Source organism: Stegostoma tigrinum, chromosome 3 (assembly GCF_030684315.1).
Source record: "Stegostoma tigrinum isolate sSteTig4 chromosome 3, sSteTig4.hap1, whole genome shotgun sequence".
In the NCBI taxonomy this organism is placed as follows: domain Eukaryota; kingdom Metazoa; phylum Chordata; class Chondrichthyes; order Orectolobiformes; family Stegostomatidae; genus Stegostoma; species Stegostoma tigrinum.
In genome coordinates this window covers 24,980,737-25,005,287 of record NC_081356.1, presented here as the reverse complement: position 1 = coordinate 25,005,287, position 24,551 = coordinate 24,980,737, and the positions used below count along the sequence as shown (strand labels likewise).

Sequence of the window (24,551 nt, the reverse complement as noted above, 5' to 3'; positions counted from 1 at the left end):
GCTTGGGAACCCTGCAACCCAATGGTATCAATGTGGACTTCACAAGCTTCAAAATCCTTCCCTTCCCCCCACTGCATCCCAAAACCAGCCCAGCTCGTCCCTGCCTCCCTAACCTGTTCTCCCTCTCACCTATCCCCTCCTCCCACCTCAAGCCGCACCTCCATTTCCCACCTACTAACCTCATCCTAACCTTCATTGTCCACAAAATGCTTTGAAATGTCTAGGTGTGATTTATGATCCAGGATCGGACTACCAAATTTATGCTTCCATTTGACTAGGCACTGGTAACTTTTATCATTAGTGTAGACAAAGAATGAGATCTAGAGTATTTGGTAAGAGATTTCTGATTTTTCACAGAATTAGGGCACAGAAAGAGGCCATCTGACATGTGTTAGGTCTCTGGGGTAACATTTGTGCTCAATCGTCTGCTCACCCTGTAAAATTTTCATTCTCTAAGTTCCTGTCCAACATGTTTATCGAATTATGCATGGAACCATTAGCATTATTTATTCAGGTAGGGTATTCTGAACCTCCAAACTTTTTGAAAGAAATGATTGTTTCCTTTCTAGATCATTTGCCATTGATTTTAATTCTATGTCCTTAGATTACTGACCCACTTGTCAGATGAAATAGACTTTTTCTACTCTGTCAATACCAGTCATCATTTGAACACAAAAACAGAAATTATTGAGACAATCAATAGGTCTGACTTCCAGCATCTCTTATTTCTTATCTTCTTAAAACTGATCAAAAACTCAACTGATGACATTATTGTTTTGAACTTGGCTGTGACTATTGGCAAATTCTTTAATCTAAAATACTTAAACAAGGGAAAATCCAGAAAAATCTATAGTACATAAAAGGCCATTTGATCCATCATATCTGTGATGGAAGAACGAATAATAGGAGTAGTTGATACATTTTCTGCCCATAACCTGTGTCGTCTTCAGATTCAGCTATTAAGTTAAATTTTGCTTAAACATACAATGGTCTTTACCTGAAGTGCTCCATTTGGCAAATCATTTAATGTTCCTGGAAAATTCCTTCATGAAAAGGAATTTCTTTTAATCTCTCTCTCTCTCTGCAGTTGGTGTGAATTCATTGCTGATTTCCTAACCAATCAAGATAACCATTTCCTATTCTCCTGAAGAATACACACTGGAGTAGAAAAGGCAATGTTTTTAGTGTAACAAGATTCCCCTCTGACTGTCATTCCCTGTCCCAAAAATATCAAGTTGAATTTACATTGGTCTACTTTCTCTGTTTTTTAGTATATTTTCTGTAACTTAATGTCCAAAACTATATATCGTAATCTTATCTGTCAAATAGCCAATACTTTGTACAAATGTTATTCTGCACTCTTTCTATTCTTACATAAGTATTTATAAAATCCCAAATGCTTTTGCTTTCTTTATAATGGTTTTACTTCTCTGCACTGGCACTTTCAGATCATTTTGTATTTGAACACCTTTCACCCTTCAGCGTCTCTTCGGTGAGTATCTTCTCACATTCCTTATTTTTGTTCCAAAATGGAGTCTGTCACAATACATTGTCCTTGTGGTATCAGGCTTCCTGAATGGTGTTAGAGCTGCACTTATCCACGCAAGTCAGGAGTTTTCCAACACACTCCTGACTTGTACCTTTGTAGATGGTTGACAGGCTTTGGAGATTTAGGAAGTGAGTTACTCACTGTGATATTCCTAGCCTCTGATTTGCCCTTTCAGCCACTGTTTACATGGCTAATCCAGTTCATTTTCTGGTCAATAGTAATGGCAAAGTTATTGGGAGTGGGCGTGTGAGGGGTCTTGGTGTGGATTGAGCAATGAACAGTCAAGTTAGCTTCTCTCTAGTTTTTTGGAGTTGACCATTGTCTGGCATTTGAATTTTGCCACTGTTTTTCAGTCCAAACCTGGACATTGTCAAAGTTCTGCTGTATTGAACAAGGGGTGTTTCATCAGTATCTGTGCATTCATGAATGGTGCTGATCATTGCAATCTCCAACCTCAACTATCTTCTTTTTGGCTTAGTATGACTTTAACCAGTGGAGAGTTTTTTTTTGTTTCCCATTGAATCTAGTCCTCCTATGGTTCTTGGATATCACACTTGATCATGTGTGGCTTTGATGTCAAAGGAAATCATTCTCACCTCCATCTCTCTAGGTTCTCCATGTTTGAACAAAGGCTGTAAAGTGGTCAGGAGTCAAATGGCCTTGGAAGAATCCAAATTCAGCATTAGTGAGCAGTTTATTACTAAGCATGCTGCTTGATAGCACTGTTGAAGACCACTTTGATGATATTACTGATTGAGAGTAGACTGGGGCAGTAATTGGCCAAGTTGGACTTGTTCTGCTTTTTGTGCTCGGGCCAATTTTCCACATTGCCACATAGATGCTAGTTTTGTAGCTGTAAGGAACTGTTTGGCTGGGAGCAAGTTCTGTAGTATAAGTCTTCAGTACTAGGACATAGGACAGTATAGCGCAGAACAGGCCGTTCGGCCCTCGATGTTGCGCCGACCTGTGAACTAATCTAAGCCCATCCCCCTACACTATCCCATCATCATCCATACGCTTATCCAAGGACTGTTTAAATGCCCCTAATGTGGCTGAGTTAACTACATTGACAGGCAGGGCGTTCCACGCCTTTATCACTCTGAGTAAAGAACCTGCCTCTGACATCTGTCTAAAATCTATTACCCCTCAGTTTGTAGCTATGCCCCCTTGTACAAGCTGACATCATCATCCTTGGAAAAAGACTCCCACTGTCCACCCTATCTAATCCTCTGATCATCATGTATGTCTCTATTAAATCCCCTTTTAGCCGCCTTCTCTCCAATGAGAACAGACCCAAGTTCCTCAACCTTTCTTCATAAGGCCTTCGCTCCAGACCAGGCAACATCCTGGTAAATCTCCTCTGCACTTTTTCCAATGCTTCCACATCCTTCCTGTAATGGCACGACCAGAACTGCATTGCAATGTTCCAAGTGAGGCCGCACTAGTGTTTTGTACAGTTGCAGCATGACATCATGGCTCCGGAACTTAATCCCTCTACGAATAAAACCTAACACACTGTAAGCCGCCTTAACAGCACTATCAACCTGGGTGGCAACTTTCAGGGATCTATGTACATGAACACCAAGATCCCTCTGCACGTCCACACGACCAAGAATCTTCCCATTGACCCAATATTCTGCCTTCCTATTATTCTTCCCAAGTGAATCACCTCACATTTATCCGCATATTGAACTCCATTTGCTACCTTTCAGCCCAATCCTGCAGTTTATCCGAGTCTCCCTGCAACCTGCAACGTTCTTCCACACTGTCCACCACTCCACCGACTTTAGTGTCATCTGCAAACTTACTAACCCATCCACCTATGCCTGTGTCCAAGTCATTTATAAAAATGACAAATAGCAGTGGTCCCAAAACAAATCCTTGAGGCACACCACTAGTAACCAGACTCCAGGCTGAATATTTTCCATCAACCACCACTTGTTGCCCTCTTACAGAAAGCCAGTTTCTAATCCAAACTGCTAAATCTCCCTCAATCTCGTGCCTCCGTATTTTCTCCAATAACCTACCATTTGGAACCTTATCGAAGGCTTTACTGAAGTCCATGTACACCACGTCAACTGCCCTACCTTCATCCACATGCTTGGTCACCTTCTCAGAAAATTCAGTGAGGTTTGTGAGACACGACCTGCCCTTGACAAATCCATGTTAACTATTTCCAATCAAATTGTTGCTTGCTAGATGATTATAAATCCTATATCTTATAATCCTTTCCAAAACTTTTCCTACAACAGACGTAAGGCTCACAGGTCTGTAATTACCTGGGTCATCTCTACTGCCCTTGAGCAAGGGCACAACATTTGCAATTCTCCAGTCCTCTGGTACTAAACCTGTAGACAATGAGGACTCAAAGATCAAGGCCAAAGGCTCCGCCACCACCTCCCTAGCTTCCCAGAGAATCCTCGGAAAAATCCCATCTGACCCAGGGGATTTATCTACCTTCACACCTCCTCCCTACTAACCTCAATCTTTTCGATTCTAGTAGCCCGTAACTCAGTCTTCTCCTCTACAATATTCTCCTGTTCCTCAGTGAAAACAGATGAGAAGTATTCGTTTAACACTTCTCCACAGGGCCCACACACAACTTCCCACTTCTGTCTTTGACTGGCCCTATTCCTACCCTAGTACCTCTTATTCCTCACATACCTATAGAAAACTTTAGGGTTCTCCTTTATTCTACCTGCTAATGTCTGCTCATGTCCCCTCCTTGCTCTTCTTAACTCTCTTTAAATCCTTCCTAGCTAATCTGTAACTCTCCATCGCCTCATCTGAACCATCTCGTCTCATCGTCACATAAGCCTCCCTCTTCCGCTTAACAAGAGATACAATTTATTTAGTAAACCACGGTTCCCTTACCTTATCACTTCCTCCCTGCCTGACAGGGACATACCCATCAAGGACACGCAGTATCTGTTCCTTAAACCAGCTCCACATTTCGATTGTCTGCGTTCCCTGCATTTTGCTACCCCATTCCATGTGTCCTCAGTCTTGCCTAATCTCGTTATAATTGCCCATCCCCCATCTATAACTCTTTCCCTGTGGCACATTCCTATCCCCTTCCATCGCTAAACTAAACATAACCGAATTATGGTCACACTCTCCAAAGTGCTCACCTACCACTAAATGAAACACCTGGCCTGGTTCATTACCAAGTACCAGATCCAGTGTGGCCTCCCATCTTGTTGGCCCTTCGACATACTGTGTCAGGAAACCGTCCTGCACACATTGGACAAAAACTGATCCATCCAACATATGCTAGAGTTGTAGGAATTCCAGTCAATGTTAGGGAAGTTAGAGTCTCCCATAATGACCACCCTGTTCCTTTCACTCCTGCCCAGAATTGTTCTGCCAATCCTCTCCTCCACATCCCTGGAACTTTGTGGAGGCCTATAAAAAAGCTCCCAGCATTGTGACTTCTCCAGTCCTGTTTCTGACCTCCGCCCATACCACCTCAGTGGACGAGTCCTCGGCAAAAATTCTTGCAGCCACCGTTATACTGTCCTTGACAACAAAGCCACACCTCCCCCTCTTCTACTACCTTCCCTGATCTTAATGAAAGATCTAAACCCTGGAACCTGCAACATCCATTCCTGACCCTGCTTTATTCATGTCTCTGAAATGGCCGCAATATCGAAGTCCCAGGTACCCATCCCTGCTGCAAGCTCACCTACCTTATTCCGGAATTGCCCGACTGTTTCTGGGTCCAGACCCTTTGCAGCATCCATTGCCACCAGCTGTTCCTTGATCTCAAGTGAATTGATTTGGGTGACATTAAGCATCTGTGATACTGGAGACCTCTTAAAGAGCCAAGATGGATCATCCACTTGACATTCGTAACTAAAGACTGGTACAAATGTTTGAACTTTTGTTTTGGATTGATCTTTTATGTGCCCCATCATTGACCATGGAAATATTAGTGCAGCCTACTGCTCCATGGAGTTTTTTAAAATCTCCACCACCGTTTATCGCTGCATGTGACAGGACTGCAGAGTTTGGGCCTGATCAGTTAGTTGGAATTACTTTGCTCTATCACTTTTTGATTAATGCTGTTTAGCACTTTTTAGACCTGTTTATAGCTTTGAGGTTAATACACCATACTTAGGTATGTCAGGTGCTGCTCCTAAGCATGTCTTTGCGCACTTTTCATTGAACTAGACTTGATCCCGTTGATTAATGGTAATGGCAGAGTGGGGTTATGTTAGACCGTGATGCAGATTATTTTGATTATGCTAATGGTGTACAATACCTCATTAATGCCCAGTTTTCAGTTGCTACATCTGTTCAATCTATCCCAATTAGCATAGTGATGTTCTGTGACGCCATGATGGAGCCCCTCTGCAATGTGAAGATGGAACTTCAACTCCATGAGGACTGTGTGATTGTCAGTTTAGCTCGGTGAGACTAATGTCAAATACGATTTTGTTTCTTGTTGGTTTCCTCACTAGCTGCAAACCCAGTTGAGCAGCATTGTCCTTTAGGACTTGACCAGCTCGATTATTAACGGTGCTGCTGAACCATTCTTGGTGATGAACATTGAAGGCGTCTATCCATAATATGTCCTGCATCCTTGGAACTCTCTGTGCTCCCTCTTTTTAGTGGTATTCCACATGAAGGAGTACTGATTCACCAGCCAAAAGTGATAGAGTGCAATTAGGTAATCAGGAGGGGGTCTCCTTGTTCACATTTGATCTGATGCCATTGGATTTCATAGGATTCAGAGCCAGTGTTGAGGACTTCCATACAACTCCCTCCTAAGTAAATACCACTGCGCTTCCAGCTCTGCTAGGTTTGTCCCGCTAATTGGATATGACATACCCAGGAATGGTGGTTGCGTTGTCCAGGACATTGAGTGTAACATATGGTTCCGTGTGTATTACTACGTCAGGCTGTTGCTTAACTAGTTCACCCAATTTTGGCACTAGCTCTGCATACTGAAGGCAAAACCTAGATATTATATATAGTCATTCTAACACTGATTCCTGATGCCTCATTTGCACAGAGTAACACCCATTTACTTAATTCTGTTCCAGGTCCATCAACAGCATTCTAACCATAGATAGCCTGCTGTGCTCCTCCAGGTCCACACTGTGTTAAGTAACATCAGAGGGTCAGGAAAGTTGATGTTTTGGGTCAGGGCCCTTCTTCAAAAATGTTTTCTGAATTTCTGGAGAAGGGTCTTAACGTCAACTTTCCAGCTGCTCTGATGCTGCCTGGCCTGCTGTGCTTCTGCAGCTCCACACTCTGTTATCTCTAATTCCAGCATCGGCAGTTCTTGCTATCTCTGATTCAGCATTCTTTCCATGTTGCTACATTTTCCTTTTAGACCATAAGACCATATGACATAGGAGTGTAAGTAAGGCCGCTCGGCCCATCAAGTCCACTCTGCCGTTTAAATCATGACTGATGAGCATTTCAACTCCACTTCCCTGCACTCTCCCCATAGCCCTTGATTCCTTCTGAGATCAAAAATTTGTCGATCTCTGCCTTGAAGGCATCTAATGTCCCAGCCTCCACTGCACTCCGTGGCAATGAATTCCACAAGCCCACCACTCTCTGGCTGAAGAACTGTCGCCTCATTTCAGTTTTAAATTTACCCCTCTAATGTTAAGGCTGTGCCCACGGGTCCTAGTCTCCCTGCCTAACGAACACAACTTCCTAGCATCCACCCCTTCTAAACCATACATTATCTTGTAAGTTTCTATTAGATCTCCCCTCAACCTTCTAAAATCTAATGAGTACAATCCCAGGATCCTTAGCCATTCATCATATGTTAAACCTACCATTCCAGGGATCATCCGTGTGAATCTCCACTGGACATGCTCCAGGGCTAGTATGTCCTTCCTGAGGTATGGGGCCTAACTAGAGCTTTATAAAGCCTCAGAAGCACATCGCTGCTTTTATATCAACAGTCTGTATTCTCCTCTCAAGCCTCTTGAGAACCTTTATGAAATACTTTGAGAAAACTTGTTTAAACTGTGTATTTCTTTTGTCCATACAATTGTTCATCATATGAAAAACTCTTGGACTTGTTAGCACAGTTTTTCTTTGTCAAATCTTTGTGGGTTATTCTACGTATTCAAAGGGAATTTTTTTTACGCACTCAGTAACTTGGTTTTGAAAAACTGTGGCCTAAGAATTTTCACACAACTAATGTTGGACTAACTGTTGTATTGTTACTCCTGTCCTGTCTTGAATACCAATTTTATGCTCGGTGCACTCTCATCATTTGATATGATCTTGAGAAGAATTTTAAAAATTCTGCCAGCTCCTTTTCTTATCATACATGCTAACATTGGTCTGCTGATGTATCCACCTTGAGTTCTACTAATTTTTCAGAAGTGATTCATTTTCCATGGCATTATCTACATTCTTTTCATGTCCTCCCTTCCAGTTTCATTTGTGAAAACTGATCAAAATTTTTAATAACACAATGATCTGAGTACACTTAGCTCTGTTATTAGCATTATTATACCATTTAAAAAAAAAACTAAATTTACTATTTTCTTTTGTGTTTTTCTAACTTCCATTTTTACTTGCCTATTAGACTTTATGATTCTCATGATGTTTTGGCCATATGTTTTATCAGATGACAATATTAAGCTCAAGTTTAATTTGAAACCTCTATCTATTTATGAAAGATGTTACTGGTGAAGAATTAAAACAGAGGTTGAAAAATATCAGAAGAGTTTCCAGTAGACATTTAGACATGTGAAACATAAGCTGACCTTGTCATAGATTATAGAATCCCTGCAGTGTGGAAACAGGCTCTTTGGTCCAACAAGCTCACACTGACCCTCAGAACATCCCACCCAGACCCATCCCCCTAATCTACACATCCCTGAACGTTATATGGGCAATTCAGCATGGCCAATCCACCTAATTTGCACACCTTTTGGACTGTGGGAGGCAACTGGAGCACCTGGAGGAGACCCACACAGATGTGGGGAGAATGTGCATACTCCACTGAAACAGTCACCCAAGGGTGGAATCAAACCGCCTCCCAGCTAAAAATGGGAATTTTATTGACTGCAAAACAGATTGTGAAGTAACAGATGCACAATTATTATAGCCAATCTATAGGAGATGATATTTATTATATAAGCAACTTAGCTATGTGTTGTGAGCAATTTGAAATCATAGTAAAACTGTGTGGCATTACTTTGCTTTAAAAGAAGCTGTAGTTTTATAGTTTTACATTAACTTTAGTCTTAGGATATTTGTAGTACAAAATAAGACAGGAAATTGTAAATTTCTAATAATACAAAGTGAGTATTAAAACACCACAGATATGTGTTTGTTTAATTGTGGCCACAATTGGCTTTGTGCACAATGGCTACAATGGGGTAGAAATTGGGAGTTCTTTCAAGAGCTGAGCAATATTAATTGTAAACAAATTGTGTTTAATCATCAGCAGGTGGTGCGCATTAACAGAGGATTCACTTGTGCTCCTCTAAATAGGACAAATTGCAATTGCAATATGAATTTGCAAGTGTATGTTTGCAATATGAATATCTGTAAATAAAAGCTCAAGTTTAAGAGTGACAGTCTACAGTCTGTCTCTTATTGGCTAGCTTTCTGGACTAGAACGAATAATGTTGATGTCTACCATTGCTTAAAGACAGAGTAAAATGTGGACTGAGTACTTGTGGCTGAAGATACACCACCATTGCTTATTTAAGGAAGGAACAAAAAAGAATTGACTTTTTAAATACGTCTTTATTTACAGAAGTGAAGTAGACAATATTCCTTATCTGGAATTCTTGACATGATGTTGCTTTGGTAGGATTGCTGACAATGAGCAGCCAACGTGGAGCAAGTGACTCCATTCATTGCCATGACGTATAGGTGCCAGTGTCGGACTGGGGTGGACAAGGTCAAATCACAACACCAGGTTATGGGCCAACATGTTTATTTGAAAACACAATCTTTCAGAGCCTCAGTTGTCCTTCAGGTGTTAGTGAGAGAGGTGGTTTCAGACACAGAATTTATAAGTAAAAGATCAAAGGTTTGCACCATTGAAGTTGTACTGAACAAACCTACGATGTTATTGACTCTTTTTAATCAGTTAGAAGGCTTTAATTGAGTAATATGTATGTGTAAATCCCCAAATTCCTTTTAAGTCACTGTCCTGAGAGAACTAAAGGTTTTATCAACATAAAAAAGAGGTGACATTTTAGGTCAGACAATGCATGTTACCTTGTTTAGAACCTGCTTGTAATTTAATTTGGAGTCAGACTGGTTTTATTTCTAAAGTAGGAATTTATAAAATGCCATATACACTGACTGACTGTTGATAAATGGTGCGCTTTTTGAACAAATAAAATGAATACAAAATCACCCCATAGATTCTCGGTATGTGTGTGTGAATGAGAGAGATCCCTCTGATACCCTGATCCACTCTTCTATCTCTTACCAACATCCTCCCACCCCCACCCCCACAGCCCCATAGCACCTTTCTGTGCAACTGCCAAAGGTGTAACACTTGCCCTTTACCTCCTTGCTCCTCAGTATCCAAAGGCCCAAATATACCTTTCTGGTGAAGCAGCTCTTTACTTGGACTTCACGCAATCTAGTCTACTGTATTTGCTGCTCATAATATTGTATTCTCTACACTGGAGACACGAAAGATAGACTGGGTACCGCTTTGCAGAACATCTACATTCTGCCTGCAAAAAAGAGCCTGGGATTCCAGCTTGCTGCCAATTTAACACCAACCTGTTCATAGAATATAGAACTCTACAGCGCTGGCTGATTATCTCTGCCTCAGCTTTGCTGCAGTGTTTCAGCTCATTCTCCACTTGGGGATCCTACAGCCCTCCAAACTCCGTATTGAGTTCAATAGTTCTAAGGCCTGCACTCTACCATGTCCTAGCCCTCAAACCCACACACCAGGCCTTGTTATGATATAATCAGCCATTACATACTACCTATTATTAGTCACTAACAGTCCTGATTAACAGCTATTCGCTCTCCTGGCCAGATTGTTATCTACTCCTTTGTCTGTCCAACTAGGCTTCTCTGTCTTTGTGATGTACTCCCACCTATCGTTTACTCCTTATCCCCTCCCCCACTCTGTTTTCTGCATATAAGCCAAATTTTTCTGTGATAATGGGAACTGCAGATGCTGGAGAATCCAAGATAATAAAATGTGAGGCTGGATGAACACAGCAGGCTCAGCAGCATCTCAGGAGCACAAAAACTGACGTTTCGGGCCTAGACCCTTCCTGAGGAAGGGTCACTTTGATTTCACTTCTCAGATGTTGCCAGACAGGCTGAGCTTTTCCAGCATTTTCTGTTTTTGTTTCAAAGGACAATAACTTTTTTTTTCAAGTATGAACCTTGATGAAAATCGTAATTCAGTTAATGAATGTTGCCATTAAAATTGGTGACATCTTATTTTTTTCACAAAGGGTCAGGAACAAACATTTGTTGAACTGCAGAAGCGATTAAAGGAACTAGAAGCTGAGCGCAACAATCTCACAGAGGCACTGCGACGCCAGACAAATGAACTTGAATATAGGAATGACCGAGAGGAGAGACTAAAAAGGGAGTTGGAGGTAAATTGCTATCTCAGGATATTGCAGCATTATTTGTGGAACACTATTGATTTGGAACCAAATTGTTACCTATCTTTAAGGTACGTTTCTTATTGAATTTACCTTTCTGTCTGAGAAAATTACAGTTGTCAGCCTATTTAATAGGGGATCGGACTGATACCAATCTGTTTTCTTACCTGACACAATTGATATTATCATGTAGTTGATCTGTGTTTTCTCCCACATTCCTGTAATGTTAAGTGATGTCACATGGTCATGCCGAAGTGTAAAATCTAATATTAAATCTCCAAAAAAGTATTTGATTTAGATTTTTAAAAATTCTTTCTAAACTTTCTTGCCGAAGTAATTTTATGTTTGAGAGTAAATTGGTTAAATGAAAAAATATTGTAACACATCTATATGCCTTTCCTTAACCACGCATGTGTAAAATCTAGTCTAGGTACTTAAAGAGGAGAAGGTGTATTTTCAAAATAATGTGAAAGGTGTGGTTTTCATTTGCCTCCTGTGTCTCTCTTTTTTTCTGCTGTGAATGAGGCAGCTTGAATATTGAGTAAAGAGGCCCATTGGAAATTACACCAGAGATCTTCATGTGTTTGTTCAAGAGGGATTAAAAATAAGCAGTCAGAGCTTCTAGATTATAGACATTTGTATATTGGAGTCCTGTGCTGGTTTCCAGGTTTAATTGTCATTTCAGTTGCCATTTGCTTTGTTGTCAATATTTTGCAACCCACCCAAAAATGTGTTGTACAAGTCAAGAGAAGACATAATGCATAACTGAATCCATAGCTGTTCTTTCCTAGACCACTAGGACACCTTTTAAAACCTTTGTCTTGTGAATACGTTGTGGTTTGCACTGTGATCCTTCTGCAGCTGTACTGCTGCTACAGCTTTGACAATGGAAAATCTCTCTTGCCGTCATGTAGAACCGACCAGGAATTTTGCTCTGGCTGGAAGAGGAGGAATTGCAGCAGTAAGTTGAGTCATCTTCAGCAAGGGAAGAAGAACCTTTGGCAGGTCTTAACTTCCCAAAGTGTACATATCAGTAATCTTCGGGACATGCTTAAGAATGCTGCACTTCAAGGATGCAATACCAGAGTTGTGTAGCCTTCACAAGCCTGTACCCAAATTCCAAAACTTTCACAGTGCTTCTTATGGTTATTAGTCACTGCTACTTTGCTTCTGCATTTCGTTCCTGAATGGTTGCCTTCTAAACTTAAGATGATGCCATTTAGATCTGGATTTCCACTTTGAAGGAAATTTGTTTTTCATATGGGGCTTGGCCAAAGCTCTAGACAACTAAAGCATATTTTTTTCCCATTTGCATTCCAGCTACTTTGAATGGGAATTATAAATAAATCTTATGATAAATATGCATTCACTTTTGATGATTTGTGTAATTGCATGTTCAAATCCTTTTGCTCCTTCACAGATTTTTGTCTTCCAGAGTCTTAAAAAAATTCTGATTTTTCGATCTTGGATTGAAAGTGAATTATCTCAGATTAATTGACATTGCAGTAGATTAGAGTGCACTTACTTAATCTAAGTAATTTCAACGTGCGTTCCAAAGAAGAGACAAAAGATTCGAATGTTCACTTTGTTTTGCTCTTCACAGATGCTGGCAAACTGAGTTTCTCCAGCACTTTGTTTTTATTACTGATCTCCAGCATATGCAGTGTTTTGCTTTTATTTGAGTACTGAATGCAAGTCCCTTTTATGAATTCCTACTCCAATCAACATTGCTAATGCTTTCCTACCAAATTCCTAATCCTTTTGAGACGAAAGGTAGAATTCCATTAGCTGGTTTGAATTTACTTGTAACTGTGCACTAGCTTTTTGTGATGTGCGTACATCAACATACAAATTCCTTCGCTTCCTCACAGCTTTTAATTTTTCACTACACACAAAATATTGTACCTTGTCAGATTGAAACTTAATGCCCTGTTACTTCTACACCATGAACAGAGTTATGCAAAACACTCTTCCCCGCTGAAAAAAATAGCAGAAAGGATCTGAACTATCTCCCTTACTAATTTGTGAAAACCTTAAAACAAATGAGTAATTATACATAAATCTCAATCACGGCAACTTAAAAAGAAGAATGTTATTCAACAACACTTCTTCGTTCTATTTCTCAGTTATTTGGAGAAATAGGATGACTGCTTTTTTTTTTTGTTGGGCTTAAGTTGAGAGAAGTTGTGGTTTTTGAAAAACAGAGGACATCTGGGATGTTCGGGAGTGGAATACCTAATCTTGGGAGCAGATGCAGCGGTGGTGAAGGAATTGGGAGTAGGGGATGGCCTTTTTACAGGAAGGTGGGTGAGAGAAGGAGTGTTCTCGGTAGTTGTGGGAGTTGGTCGGCTTAAAATGGAGATCCGTGTCCAGGTGGATGCCAGAGATGGAGACAGAGGGGCCCACGAAGGAGAGAGAGGTGTCAGAGATGGTCCAGGTAAACTTAAGGTTGGGGTGGAAAGTGTTAGTGAAGTGGATGAACTGTTCAAGGTCCTCAAGGACTGCAACTTCCCTTCCATGGTGATCAAAAATGCCCTCCACTGTGTCTCCCACATTTCCTGCAATTCATCCCTCACACCCCCTATCCACAATAATAACCAAAACAGAATCCCCCTCGTCCTCACGTACCACCCCACCAACCTCCAAATCCAACATATCACCCTCCGACATTTCCGCCATCTGCAATCTGACCCCACTACCAAAGACATTTTTCTCTCTCCACCCTTATGTGTTCTCTGAAGGGACCACTCTCTCCATGACTCCCCTGTCCACTTCACACTCGCTTCCAGAAACAACACCCCTGGCACTTTTCCCTGCAACCGAAGCAAGTGCTACACCTCCCCCCTCACTCCCATCCCAGGCCCTAGGAAGATCTTCCACATCAAACAGGTGTTCCCCTGCACATCTGTTAATGTTTTAATGTTTTGTGGAACACCTACATTTAGTTCGCAACAAACAACTACACCTCCCAGTCGCAAGCCATTTCAACTCTTTCCCCACCCCCAATCCTCTGACGACATGCCCATCCTGGGCCTCCTGCATTGCCATGATGATGCCACCCGAAATATGAGATGCTGTTCCTGCATCATTCGCTTGGGAACCCACAGGTATCAATGCTTCATTGATACCTGAAGCTTCAAAATCTCCCCTCCCCCCGAGCACATGCCAAACCCACCCCAGCTAGTCCCTGCCTCCCTAATCATTCCTCCCATCTGAAGCACCACCCCCATCTCCTACCCACTAACCTCATCCCGCCTCCTTGACCTATCCGTCCTCCCTGGACTGACCTATCCTCCCCTCTAACTCCTCACCTTCACTGGCTCAAATCCTACTTCTTTGACCTGTCTGTCTCCTCTCACCCTATCTTCTTCTTTATCCATCTTCTATTTTCCTCCCCTTCTCTCCCTATTTATTTCAGAAACCCCTTGCTCCCCCCATGCCCCATTTCTGAAGAAGGTCTCGACCCAAAACATCAACTTTCCTGCTCCTCTGATGCTGCTTGGCCTGCTGTGTTCATCCAGCTTCACACCGTGTTTTCTCAGAATCTCCAACATCAGCAGTTCCTTCGACCTCTGTAACATCTTGCTATATTGGTTGGTAATAAAGAAACGGTTATGAAAAGTGGGATTTTATATTTTTTTAATTTGGGGATTGTTCAATATATCTAGTTGCTTTAGGTTTTTGGTCTCCCAGAGGTTTTATAACACTGGGAACAAAGGAAAATAATTTATTTAAGTATACTAATTGCCTGCAAACTTATTTAATTAGTAAATACAATAGCTGCTTGGTTTTTAAGGTATCGCAGCAAAGAGTGAAGACATTAGAAGAAAATATTGAAGCAGAAAGGGCTGCACATCTGGAATCAAAATTTAACTCGGAAATTATTCAGGTAAAGCTAAATTATCCTTCTCAAGTTTAAGATGTTAGATAATCTTGCAAATTATTCATGCAGCAAATACAAATCTCTTCATTACAAAATAATTTTTATTGTTTTGATGCAAGAATCTGAAATTTTTATTAACTTCTGCACAATATTTTTGAGTATTTTTGTTTGATGTTTGTGCCTAAAACATTAATCATGCAGAAAATTCATTAAAAGGCCCAAGTTTTGCTCAGCACTATTCAGTAAAAGATGCCACAGTACAACACAGATTTTCATTTGCTTTGGAATGTATGAGTACTTGACTAAAACCCTCATAAGAATCACAGTGCCAAAGTATCGACCTCTGATTTTTGGTTTTAATTAGATTATCTCAGCTGCTTCAGAAGAAGAGGGATGTGTTGGAGTACTTGCAAAATTATGGATTTCCATATGTACCAATATCTATTGTAGTTATCCTTGCATATTTGACAGAATGTCTGCGCTGTGTGGTGGAGTGTGGAATTACCAGAGGGTCCCATGAAATCTGTTGAATCTGGGCACTTACTCTTAGTACACAGACCCATGTGGAATATCTGATCTGCATTGAATGCAAAACATTTTCTTACCTAATAGACCATAGGACTGCTCTCTCATTATAGAGAGAGAGAGAGAGGTGACTAGAGGTGGTTTAACCTGAGGGGCACCATATATTTGGGCGAGGGGAGAGATTAAGAGGAGTGTTCTTCATGCTAATGCTGGAATTGAACTGCATTGCAAACCTGCCACCTAGCTAACTGAGCTAACCGACCCCCTTTTATTGAGCAACACAATTATGTCTAATGGAATGTTACCATATGTACTTTTGAATGCTACCTGCCAGGGCATAACAGAATTTGAATCACTGATAATATGTTGCTCAATTTTCAGTGGGTTAGATCTTGTGATTTGACCCTCCATTCTTAATCTTGTATTGTGCACTATGATGATCCTTGGTCTACATTATGAGTGTTGTGGCATGTTGAATAAAAGGATCTCCACTTTGCATTTAATCAGTATAATGCTTAACATAAGTTCACACATTGGCTAAGACAAATGTGAAAAGTCATCCTCCATATTGCAAAATTATTTCATCGAACTGTCTGCATGGTTTAGTATTAGTGACAATGGTCACCTGTTAATGGAACATTTCTGTCTATTAAAATGTTAGTAGAAATGTCTTTAGTTTGTTAAACAGTATGGCCAAATAAATCTTAGCACCTTTTTATATTAATATTTAATTGATTGTCATATAATTTATTCTCAAACAATTTATTGTAAGGCAGTGTATGCTACAAATTTAAAACATAAGGTAGGGTTGAAAACCAAATGAACTGCTGATGCTGTTAATCAGGAACAAAAACAAAGATGCTGGAAAAGCTTAGCAGGTCTGGCAGCATCTGTGAAGGAAAGAAGAGAGGGTTGAACAGGTAGGGTTGAAATCTGTTTTTATCAGCAGTGTGAAATAGCCTCCTACTGAACTGGCATTGACCTGGAAAATGTTGGCAAGGTTTTTAATTTCACACCAAGTGATGTGACTAAATGAGTCTGCAAAAGATGTTGAACTATTGGCCTGTGAACTTTAATGATAATAAGATCGAATGTGGTGGAAATTAACTGCTGACTTGTGATCAGCTTGCTTTGCAAGGACTAGTTTTATTCCTTGCGTCTCTTTTACATTGGTAAATATCCATCCCTTATAAATTCAGTGTTAGTTTTACTTTGTCAGTTTCTGAGGTAAGAGTATATAAATGACTATTCACCGTAAAATGCAGAATACTGTTTCTTGTGATTATATGTTTGGATGGTGAGTGTCACAAACTGGCATTTCTGAGAGGACTTGTTGCTGTTAGTACCTATTATAATTATCTTACATCTTGAATTATCTTTAATATTTAATATTTTTTTTTCTATAGTTGCGCATCCGAGACCTTGAAAATATGTTGCAAGTGGAAAAGTCAAGCCATGCAGATGCAGCGTTAAATTTGGACTTGATCAAACAGCAATTCAGAGATATAGAACTCTCATATGAAAGGGAGAAATCAAAAGCTACAGAAACAACTAATCAATTACAGAAGTAAGAGTTTGTATTTTTATTCATTCACAAGATGTTGGAGTTGCTGGCTAGGCCAGCATTTTTTTAAAATTGCTCAGAGGACATTTAAGAGCCAAGCATATTGCTGTGGGTTTGGAGTCATTAGTGACCAGGACAGTATTGAATCTGATAGGTTTTTGCAAAAATCAACAGTGGTTAGTTGGGTACCATTAAGCTAGCCTTTTATTCCACTTTAGATTTTATTGAATTCAAATTTAAACAGTGGGATTCAAAACCAAATCAGAGTATTGACCTGTGGTTATGTCCTGTAATGTGCAATTGCTCCATTTTTTGGGATTATGTTCTGAGAATGGTGTCAAATAAGAAAGGATTCATTGCTAAATTGCACATGCTAATGATTACACCTGTTAAATTATGGAAACATAATTTTTGTAAGTTGCTCTTACTTTATTTTAAATTTACAAATATTAACTAAACCTGCCATTTTCTCCTTAAGATTGCAAAAAGAATTTACAGAAACAAAACAACAATTGACAGCAGGAATTGAAGAAAAGAATAATATGATTGCTGACCTTTCAAAAATGCTTCAAGACCATGAGGGAAGTTTTGAAAATCTTCAGGATGAGCTAACAAAAGTAAGGATAAATTTTATTGAAAATGGAGCTCTACAGTATCCGCAGTTTCAGCATTGTCAATTTAATTGTAAGGTTAGAATGGCTGCATCTGTCATAAGTACTGGAATGATAGGAGTGGATGGCACACTGTAGCAAAGCATGTGGACACTTGAGTCTGCATATATGTATGTTCGCATGTGAAGTTTGTAATTGAACTGAGGTTTGACAGGTTTTGAGTAAACTCCCTTTGTTTCAAAGCTGCTTTTAAAGTTGGATCTTGGCTGCTGTTTAGGAGTTTCATTTTGCAGTTTAACAGCTTTCACACAGCTTCCAACTACTTTACTAAACTACTACTACTTACTGCAAAACTGACGTTTTACACTTTCAGGCAACAGGAACAGAAAATGTTAAAACTTTATGGGCCACAGAGTTGTTGTAGAGAAAGTGAAAATGTTTATATTTTGAATATGCATCCTCTGTCAAGCAGCACCGTCACGGGTGGATTAATATGTTACAACCAACAAGGGAAGTGGAGACTATATATAGTGAAAACATAGATTCATTAATACTTGAAATAAATACGGAAAATACTAAACAAACTCCCGCCCAGCAGCGTCTATGGAGAGAGAAACAGTCAATTGAGTCTTCTTCAGAACAAGGAATACTTGAGACTTGGTTAATGTAGTAGAAAGGAGTGGAAGTTGGGAAGTAAATATCAGGAATACTGAAGCCGTTAAATAAGTACGGGACCTGATGATACTTTCTAGCCCAAAATGGTCTGGTGAACGGTTGATTCAGTTTTCCACCATGTTCATTTAAATCTACGTCTCTGAAATTAATGGAATGGAATGGAGGGCTGAATGAGTGACAACAGGCACTGTGAGAGAAAGTAATGATTTTAATTGAAGTGAGGCATTGATAGTGAAGGTAAAGGTGTAGTTCAGCAGGTCGCTGCTGTAGAAGTGTTATTGTTCATGATTGGTCAAAGGCCAGCTGGGGTTTTGAATACACAATTGCACGTAGATTATGTGCTCTCTGGGGCAGTTACAGTTGGGATTGAGTAAATGGTAGGGAGGTCTCTGTGTGGAGAATGATGAAAGGAAGTGATTAGATGGCTTATCTTGACTGATGTAATGGCAATTGTGAGATCCTGTGAGGTGACCAGATCGGGGACAGATGTAAGGTGAGAGGGTGAATGGTGATGGTGGTTTTGAAAATGGCTTGTAAACTTAAATGGAGCTAGTGATTGAGGACGGCAAAAAATTCAATTGAAAAGGGAAGTATGATGAATTGAGATGGAGATCAAAATTACTGAGGTTGAGGAATTACTCATTGTGAAGGTCGAGAAAGGAAAGCTGTGAACATATCTTAGTGAGGACTTTTTTGAGTAGGGGCTGGGGAAGGCAATGGAGAGCAAAGATGTCAAATGAGGTACTATTATAAAAAATGAGCTAATCCATCAAATTGTCTTTCATTCACTTTGAAGCTTGTTAATTTTTTATAAGTTTTTGAGCACTGTGATTTTATTGTATAACATCAGACTTGACCTTTAATTTTAAATTTTAGAAATTTGTTGCAAAATTGAGAAAGAGACATACTGCAGATATAGTTGTATAATAATTAACTTAGGCTGTTCCTAAGGTCAAAACTATCTTACTACAAGGCTGTTTTTTAATATTAAAAGTGTAAGCTATGCCTCAGTTATTTTTGTTGATTCTTGGGTAACAAACAGAATTGTTTGCTGTAGGAGGCAAACATCTGCATGGGTCACCCTGCCAGGAACAGCTGTACCTCCTGTTAGAAAAGAGTCATAGAATTAACTGCAGCTTGTTCACCGAAAGACTGAACAGAACCTTTTAAAGGTCCAACTGTTTTACCATTTAAGTAGTATTCGTATTTTACATTCATTAGATTTTAATGTAGTTGGTATATATGGGTGTTGATTGATCCTGGAATTTCCACCTTTTTAGCATTAATGGGAGATTTTTAAAAAAAGATGAGCGGAATAATAAAGAATTGCTATATCCTTAAATAATTTGACACAGTCATTATAGTGACTTTTTGAAACTTAAATTTCATCAACAAAACACAACATTTTTAAGTTTCTATGTGGTTTTGAAACATTGTTCAATAACAATAGATTTCATGATCCTGCTTTCCATGGAATTAAATATTGCTGTGGATATTTTCAATAGCTGATGCAGAATCTCAATGGTGAAGTTTAAATGTCTATTCTGGCCCACTTACTGTAACGATACATGTATAGAAATATTTCTGGATGATATTCATGCAAAGTTATTTATTATTTAAATTGTTATGCTGTGCAATTTTTAATTTTTCAAAAATATGTGCCTACATATTTAACCAAGTGAGGTCTTGGCGTTTATACAACTTATTTACTTGTCTCTCAAGTGCTTTCAAACATAGGCATCTTTTGGTTCTGTTTTAACCTGAAAATATTATTCAATGTACATATTATATGTAAAAGTAGTCTTTTGCAGTAATATGGTAATTTTTAAAAACACAATCTGTTCTTAATTCTCTTCTTACAAGGCAAGGAAACGGCAGGCTTTCCTGGAAGAAACATATGGGGGCAGCATGAGAGAGCTCGAACTCCTTTTGGGCAGTTTTGCTGTGTCAGGCCTAAGGACATCAGGTTAGTTGACGATATGAAATGGCAGACGCAGCTGTCAGTGTTCCAGAAGCCACTGCATTGTGGGAATTCTGCAGATGCTGCTGTAATCCCTCTTCTCAACATGCACTGATCTGATGACAAGATAAGAGTGGTCCTCACAGCAGTGCAGTGGCTAAGCAGGTTGAGAAAAGGTGACAGGATGTAGGCCTGATGTTGCTGGGCTAGAGCTTGATTTACAAGTGCCAGGGTCAACTTGACAGGCAGTAAAGAGTAAGCTTGATGGCTTATAATTCCTGTAGGGAACTGAGGCCCTCACAGATTGCTAAGTAAAATACCTGGAAAGGAACCAGATGTTTTTTTTTAATGTAACTCGAGCCAAAATAATGCAGCATTTTGAGCCACTTGGTAACTGTCAATTCAGGAAGGTTATTTAGGACAACAATGAGTCCTACATTAACATTTTTAAAATAAGAGCAAATGCTCTGTTGGGCATTGAAAAATAAATTCTGTAGTGGGCCCTGTATTTACATTTCTTTCTGAATTTACATTTCAGTAAATAATTGGTTTTTTTTGGACTTATGGTGTAAGGATCCAGTTGAAAGTAATCAGACATTTTAAATAGTGCCTGCTCATTTTTGGATGTAGTGAGCATTTCTGCAGGGAAAAGCACACCTTTATTGCATTTTGAGGAGACAAGGAGAGGCTACTATCGTAAAGGAACATGCTATAATGAAGAATCTAGAAACACCACTGTACTAGTCACACTTACTGAGAATTTATCTAAATCTTTGTGTTAATGCAATTATTAAAGGAATGTTTCAGAAAAAGACAGTTGTATTCATTAGCAAAATGCCAATTTTATAATATGTGATTAAAATAAAAATATAAGTTGCGCATTCAACATAAGGTGATTGAGTGACCAACTGATTGGGAGCTCCACTTTATTTACATCTCTGGGATATTCTGTCATTTAACCTTGACTCTTCGAGTTACCCATTGCTTGCATTGCCTCAGATGTGAATTTAAGATGAATTCTTCAGGGAGGCCAGCCACCTGAAGGTGAAGTATAACATTATACTGCGGACTACTAAAATTATAGTCCATTGTAGATAATATTAAAAAGTGAATGCTCAAAGTTGGCGATGTTAATGTCACCAAATTGTATGTTCTTAATATTATTTTCTTTTTATTTTTAAAGATCACAGGCTAAATCTTTTGTGACAAAAGTCCAAGTTACATTGACATTTTTTAAAAAGAATTTTCATCACAAGGCCTAGTGAGTTTTCTTGCCACATCTTATCAAACTTGCCTCATTAGCTACTTACTTGACTCCTATAACATCTGTCACATCTGATTCCAGCCTCATTTTGCCACTTGCCGTTCCCACAAAACTTGCCGTTCCCACAAAACTTGCCGTTCCCACAAAACTTGCCGTTCCCACAAAACTTGCCAATCAGTGGATATCTGCTAAAAGACTGATATCACTTGAACCTGTGTCAGCTTTAAAAGGCTCTGTGCACCCAGACAAGCTTTGGTATTCTGAAGTTGCTCTGCTTGATCAAGGATGTTTCTGGAAGATGTCAGAGGGGAAAGATGGCGCAGCGATTCTCTGACAGGGGCCTGGATGTCCTGGTTGAGAGGGCGGTGCAGAGTGGAAGAGCCCACTCGCAGCTGCGGCACAGGAGACCTAGTACTTGGGTGGCTTGGGTGACAGTGCAATGCTAATTTGCAATTTTGTTTATAAGCGCCACTACTTTCATTTTGTGTCGTCTTGTTTGTCTTTTTGTGTTGCCCGAGATGTCATTGTTTCAGCATAAGATATAACTTTGTGACCACAGATGATGTACCATGGACAGATATTTCTGGTGAGAACCTATTGAACATATGGATGCAAGAAGAAAAGGTGTATTGAGGGATTGGGTGCTGCTGGTATCTTTTGGTACTTATCTTATAACATCCCTATCCATGCCCAGCTTTTTTGTCTAAAAGTGTTAATGTGAATGTATTAGTCTTTGATGTCTGCGGCAGAAAGGTGCAAAACTGACTGGGAAGCCAATGCATTACAGTTACCAAAGATTAGGGACCACACTGATCTGTGTCTTTTTATGTTTCATGGATCTGTGCGCAATACTGTTTCTCTTTAAAAGCCTGAACATTGGTGGGTCCTGCAGCCCTTCACTATTTGAGTTAGTTACCACCCACTCTGAGTCCAGTCACAGCCATTTTCTCTTCTACTGTGCACTTTTGGCAGTGAGGGCTCCTTGGTCAGTGGGTTACAGCCTCTGTCTTTATGTATTGTGAGCCCCCAAAATTCAAGATTCCCTTACCAATCACCTTTCCCACAAATCTCTAGATTCACACCTTCACTGGTCTCCACCCAACCCATCAGAGCACCCTGCCAGTGTATCAGAAGTACCTTGATGGTTGTGAAAGTTTTGGCATTTTCCTGCTATCAGTATCCTTGGAGGAGAGGTACATGCAGCTGGTGCCCATGGATTCTGCCCTGAGATGCATGGAGTTCATTTGAATTAAGTAGCAAGCTGATTTGGCCGGGTACCCACTCTAATTTTCACGTCGAGCTTTCTCAATACCTTGCTTGTTTGTTGCTTTTGGTAAAATAGGAATGTGAATGAGGTGAGCTGAGCTGTTAATAAGGCATTTAACAATCAATATTCCACCTTTGTTGGTAATTTATAGAGAAGCATAGAAACATAGAAAATATGAACATCCTTCCTACATTTATCCTGTCTAATGCAATTAGAATATTATGGGTGTCTATGAGATCACCGTCATTCTTTTAAACTCCAGTAAGTATAGCCCTATTGATTCAGTCTGTCTTCGTACGCCTGTGCTGCCAACCCAGGAATCAATCAGGTAAACCTTTGTTGCACTCCCTCCATTGCCAGAACATCCATTCTTGCGTAAGGAGACCAAAACTGCACACAGTACTCCAGCTGTGGTCTCACCAAGGATCTGTATAACTGCAGCAAGATACTCCCGCTCCTGTATTTGAATCCACTTGCTATGAAGGCCACCGTACTATTTGCTGCCTTCAGCACCAGCTGCACGTGTACGCTTACTTTCAGCTTGCCACTGTCCATCCTTGCCCCTTGATGAACAACTTCTAAGTGACTAATTAAGTGGGTTTATCAGTTAACATTTATATATTTTTAAGAAAATATAAATGAGCCAAATGGCTTGTGACATGCATTGCTATCCTTGCAATATCTGTCTCTGGCTAGACAAAGGGGAATAGAGATCTGGGATTGCTATCCCATCAAATAGTCTCAACTTTTACGAACCATTTACTAATGAACTATGACAAATCATCTTTTGCAGATGCAAAGACCCTGTCCTTGTATATGTGAACATCTTTGATCCTTCCAGCAGATTCTCTTTGTGCTTCACAGTTCCATGTTTTCCTTTTAAGAGGAATGAAACATTTGATCGGAATGTTGAAATATCTGTTTCAAAGTATGAGGCAGTTCTTTAAACAAAAGTTGCTACAGTCCATGCAGTAAAAGCCCAGGGCAGCAGCTACTCTTGGCAATGTCTTTTGATGATTTGAAGTCACTGAATCTTAATGTGACAAGTCTACTCAATAAGTAAATATTGTTTTCAACTTGTCTCCTTCAACTAGTTAGCATTCATACTGCAAAACTGGTTAATATTTTAGGAATGATGATGGTGCTAAATGATGTTGGAAGAATCCATTTTATGAGGAGGTTGTTGCATTCAAAGAGTGAGGGTGATTCTTGAAGTCAGCAATTTAACATTGGTTTCTTTTTTCCCAATAATCACAAACATTTTTGCACACTGAAAAGTCAATAGCATCTCTTGCTGTAGCATTCAGATTATTTCTGCCTTCCAGTTCCATGCATATAACTGGAAGAAAATATGATGATTGAAATAATTTTATTTGTAATCTCAACTAATGCGCAGAATACTCCAGAGACAAACCTACTGCTTTCTGAAATCATTACTGTCCTTTTAACGCACTGCACCCATGCTTGCTTCGTATTTAGGAGTTGAAATTTCCTCTAAATATTGGGAAGATTAAACTTGATTCCAGTCCCTACTTCCAATTCCAACCAGAAGCTACAGCACCTAGAAGGATACAGGCAGTAGATACTTGGGAAGATTACCATTTCTAAATAACCCTCCAAGCCAAATACCATCTTGACTTGGAACTATATTATCGATCTTTGTATCACC

The 24,551-nt window shown here is 39.7% G+C and overlaps 1 protein-coding gene across 4 annotated transcripts in view; it reads left to right on the top strand.

Moving 5' to 3' along the window:
- LOC125451272 (coiled-coil domain-containing protein 171-like) overlaps nt 1-24,551 on the top strand; it is a 205,575-nt gene that overhangs the window by 21,508 nt on the left and 159,516 nt on the right. For all 4 annotated transcript variants that reach the window (XM_048528223.2, XM_048528221.2, XM_048528222.2 and 1 more), the window contains 5 exons: nt 10,978-11,124; nt 14,930-15,022; nt 16,948-17,108; nt 17,584-17,722; nt 20,255-20,357. In XM_048528223.2, coding sequence (XP_048384180.2) covers nt 10,978-11,124; nt 14,930-15,022; nt 16,948-17,108; nt 17,584-17,722; nt 20,255-20,357 — 643 coding nt within the window. The remainder of the gene's footprint in view (nt 1-10,977; nt 11,125-14,929; nt 15,023-16,947; nt 17,109-17,583; nt 17,723-20,254; nt 20,358-24,551) is intronic.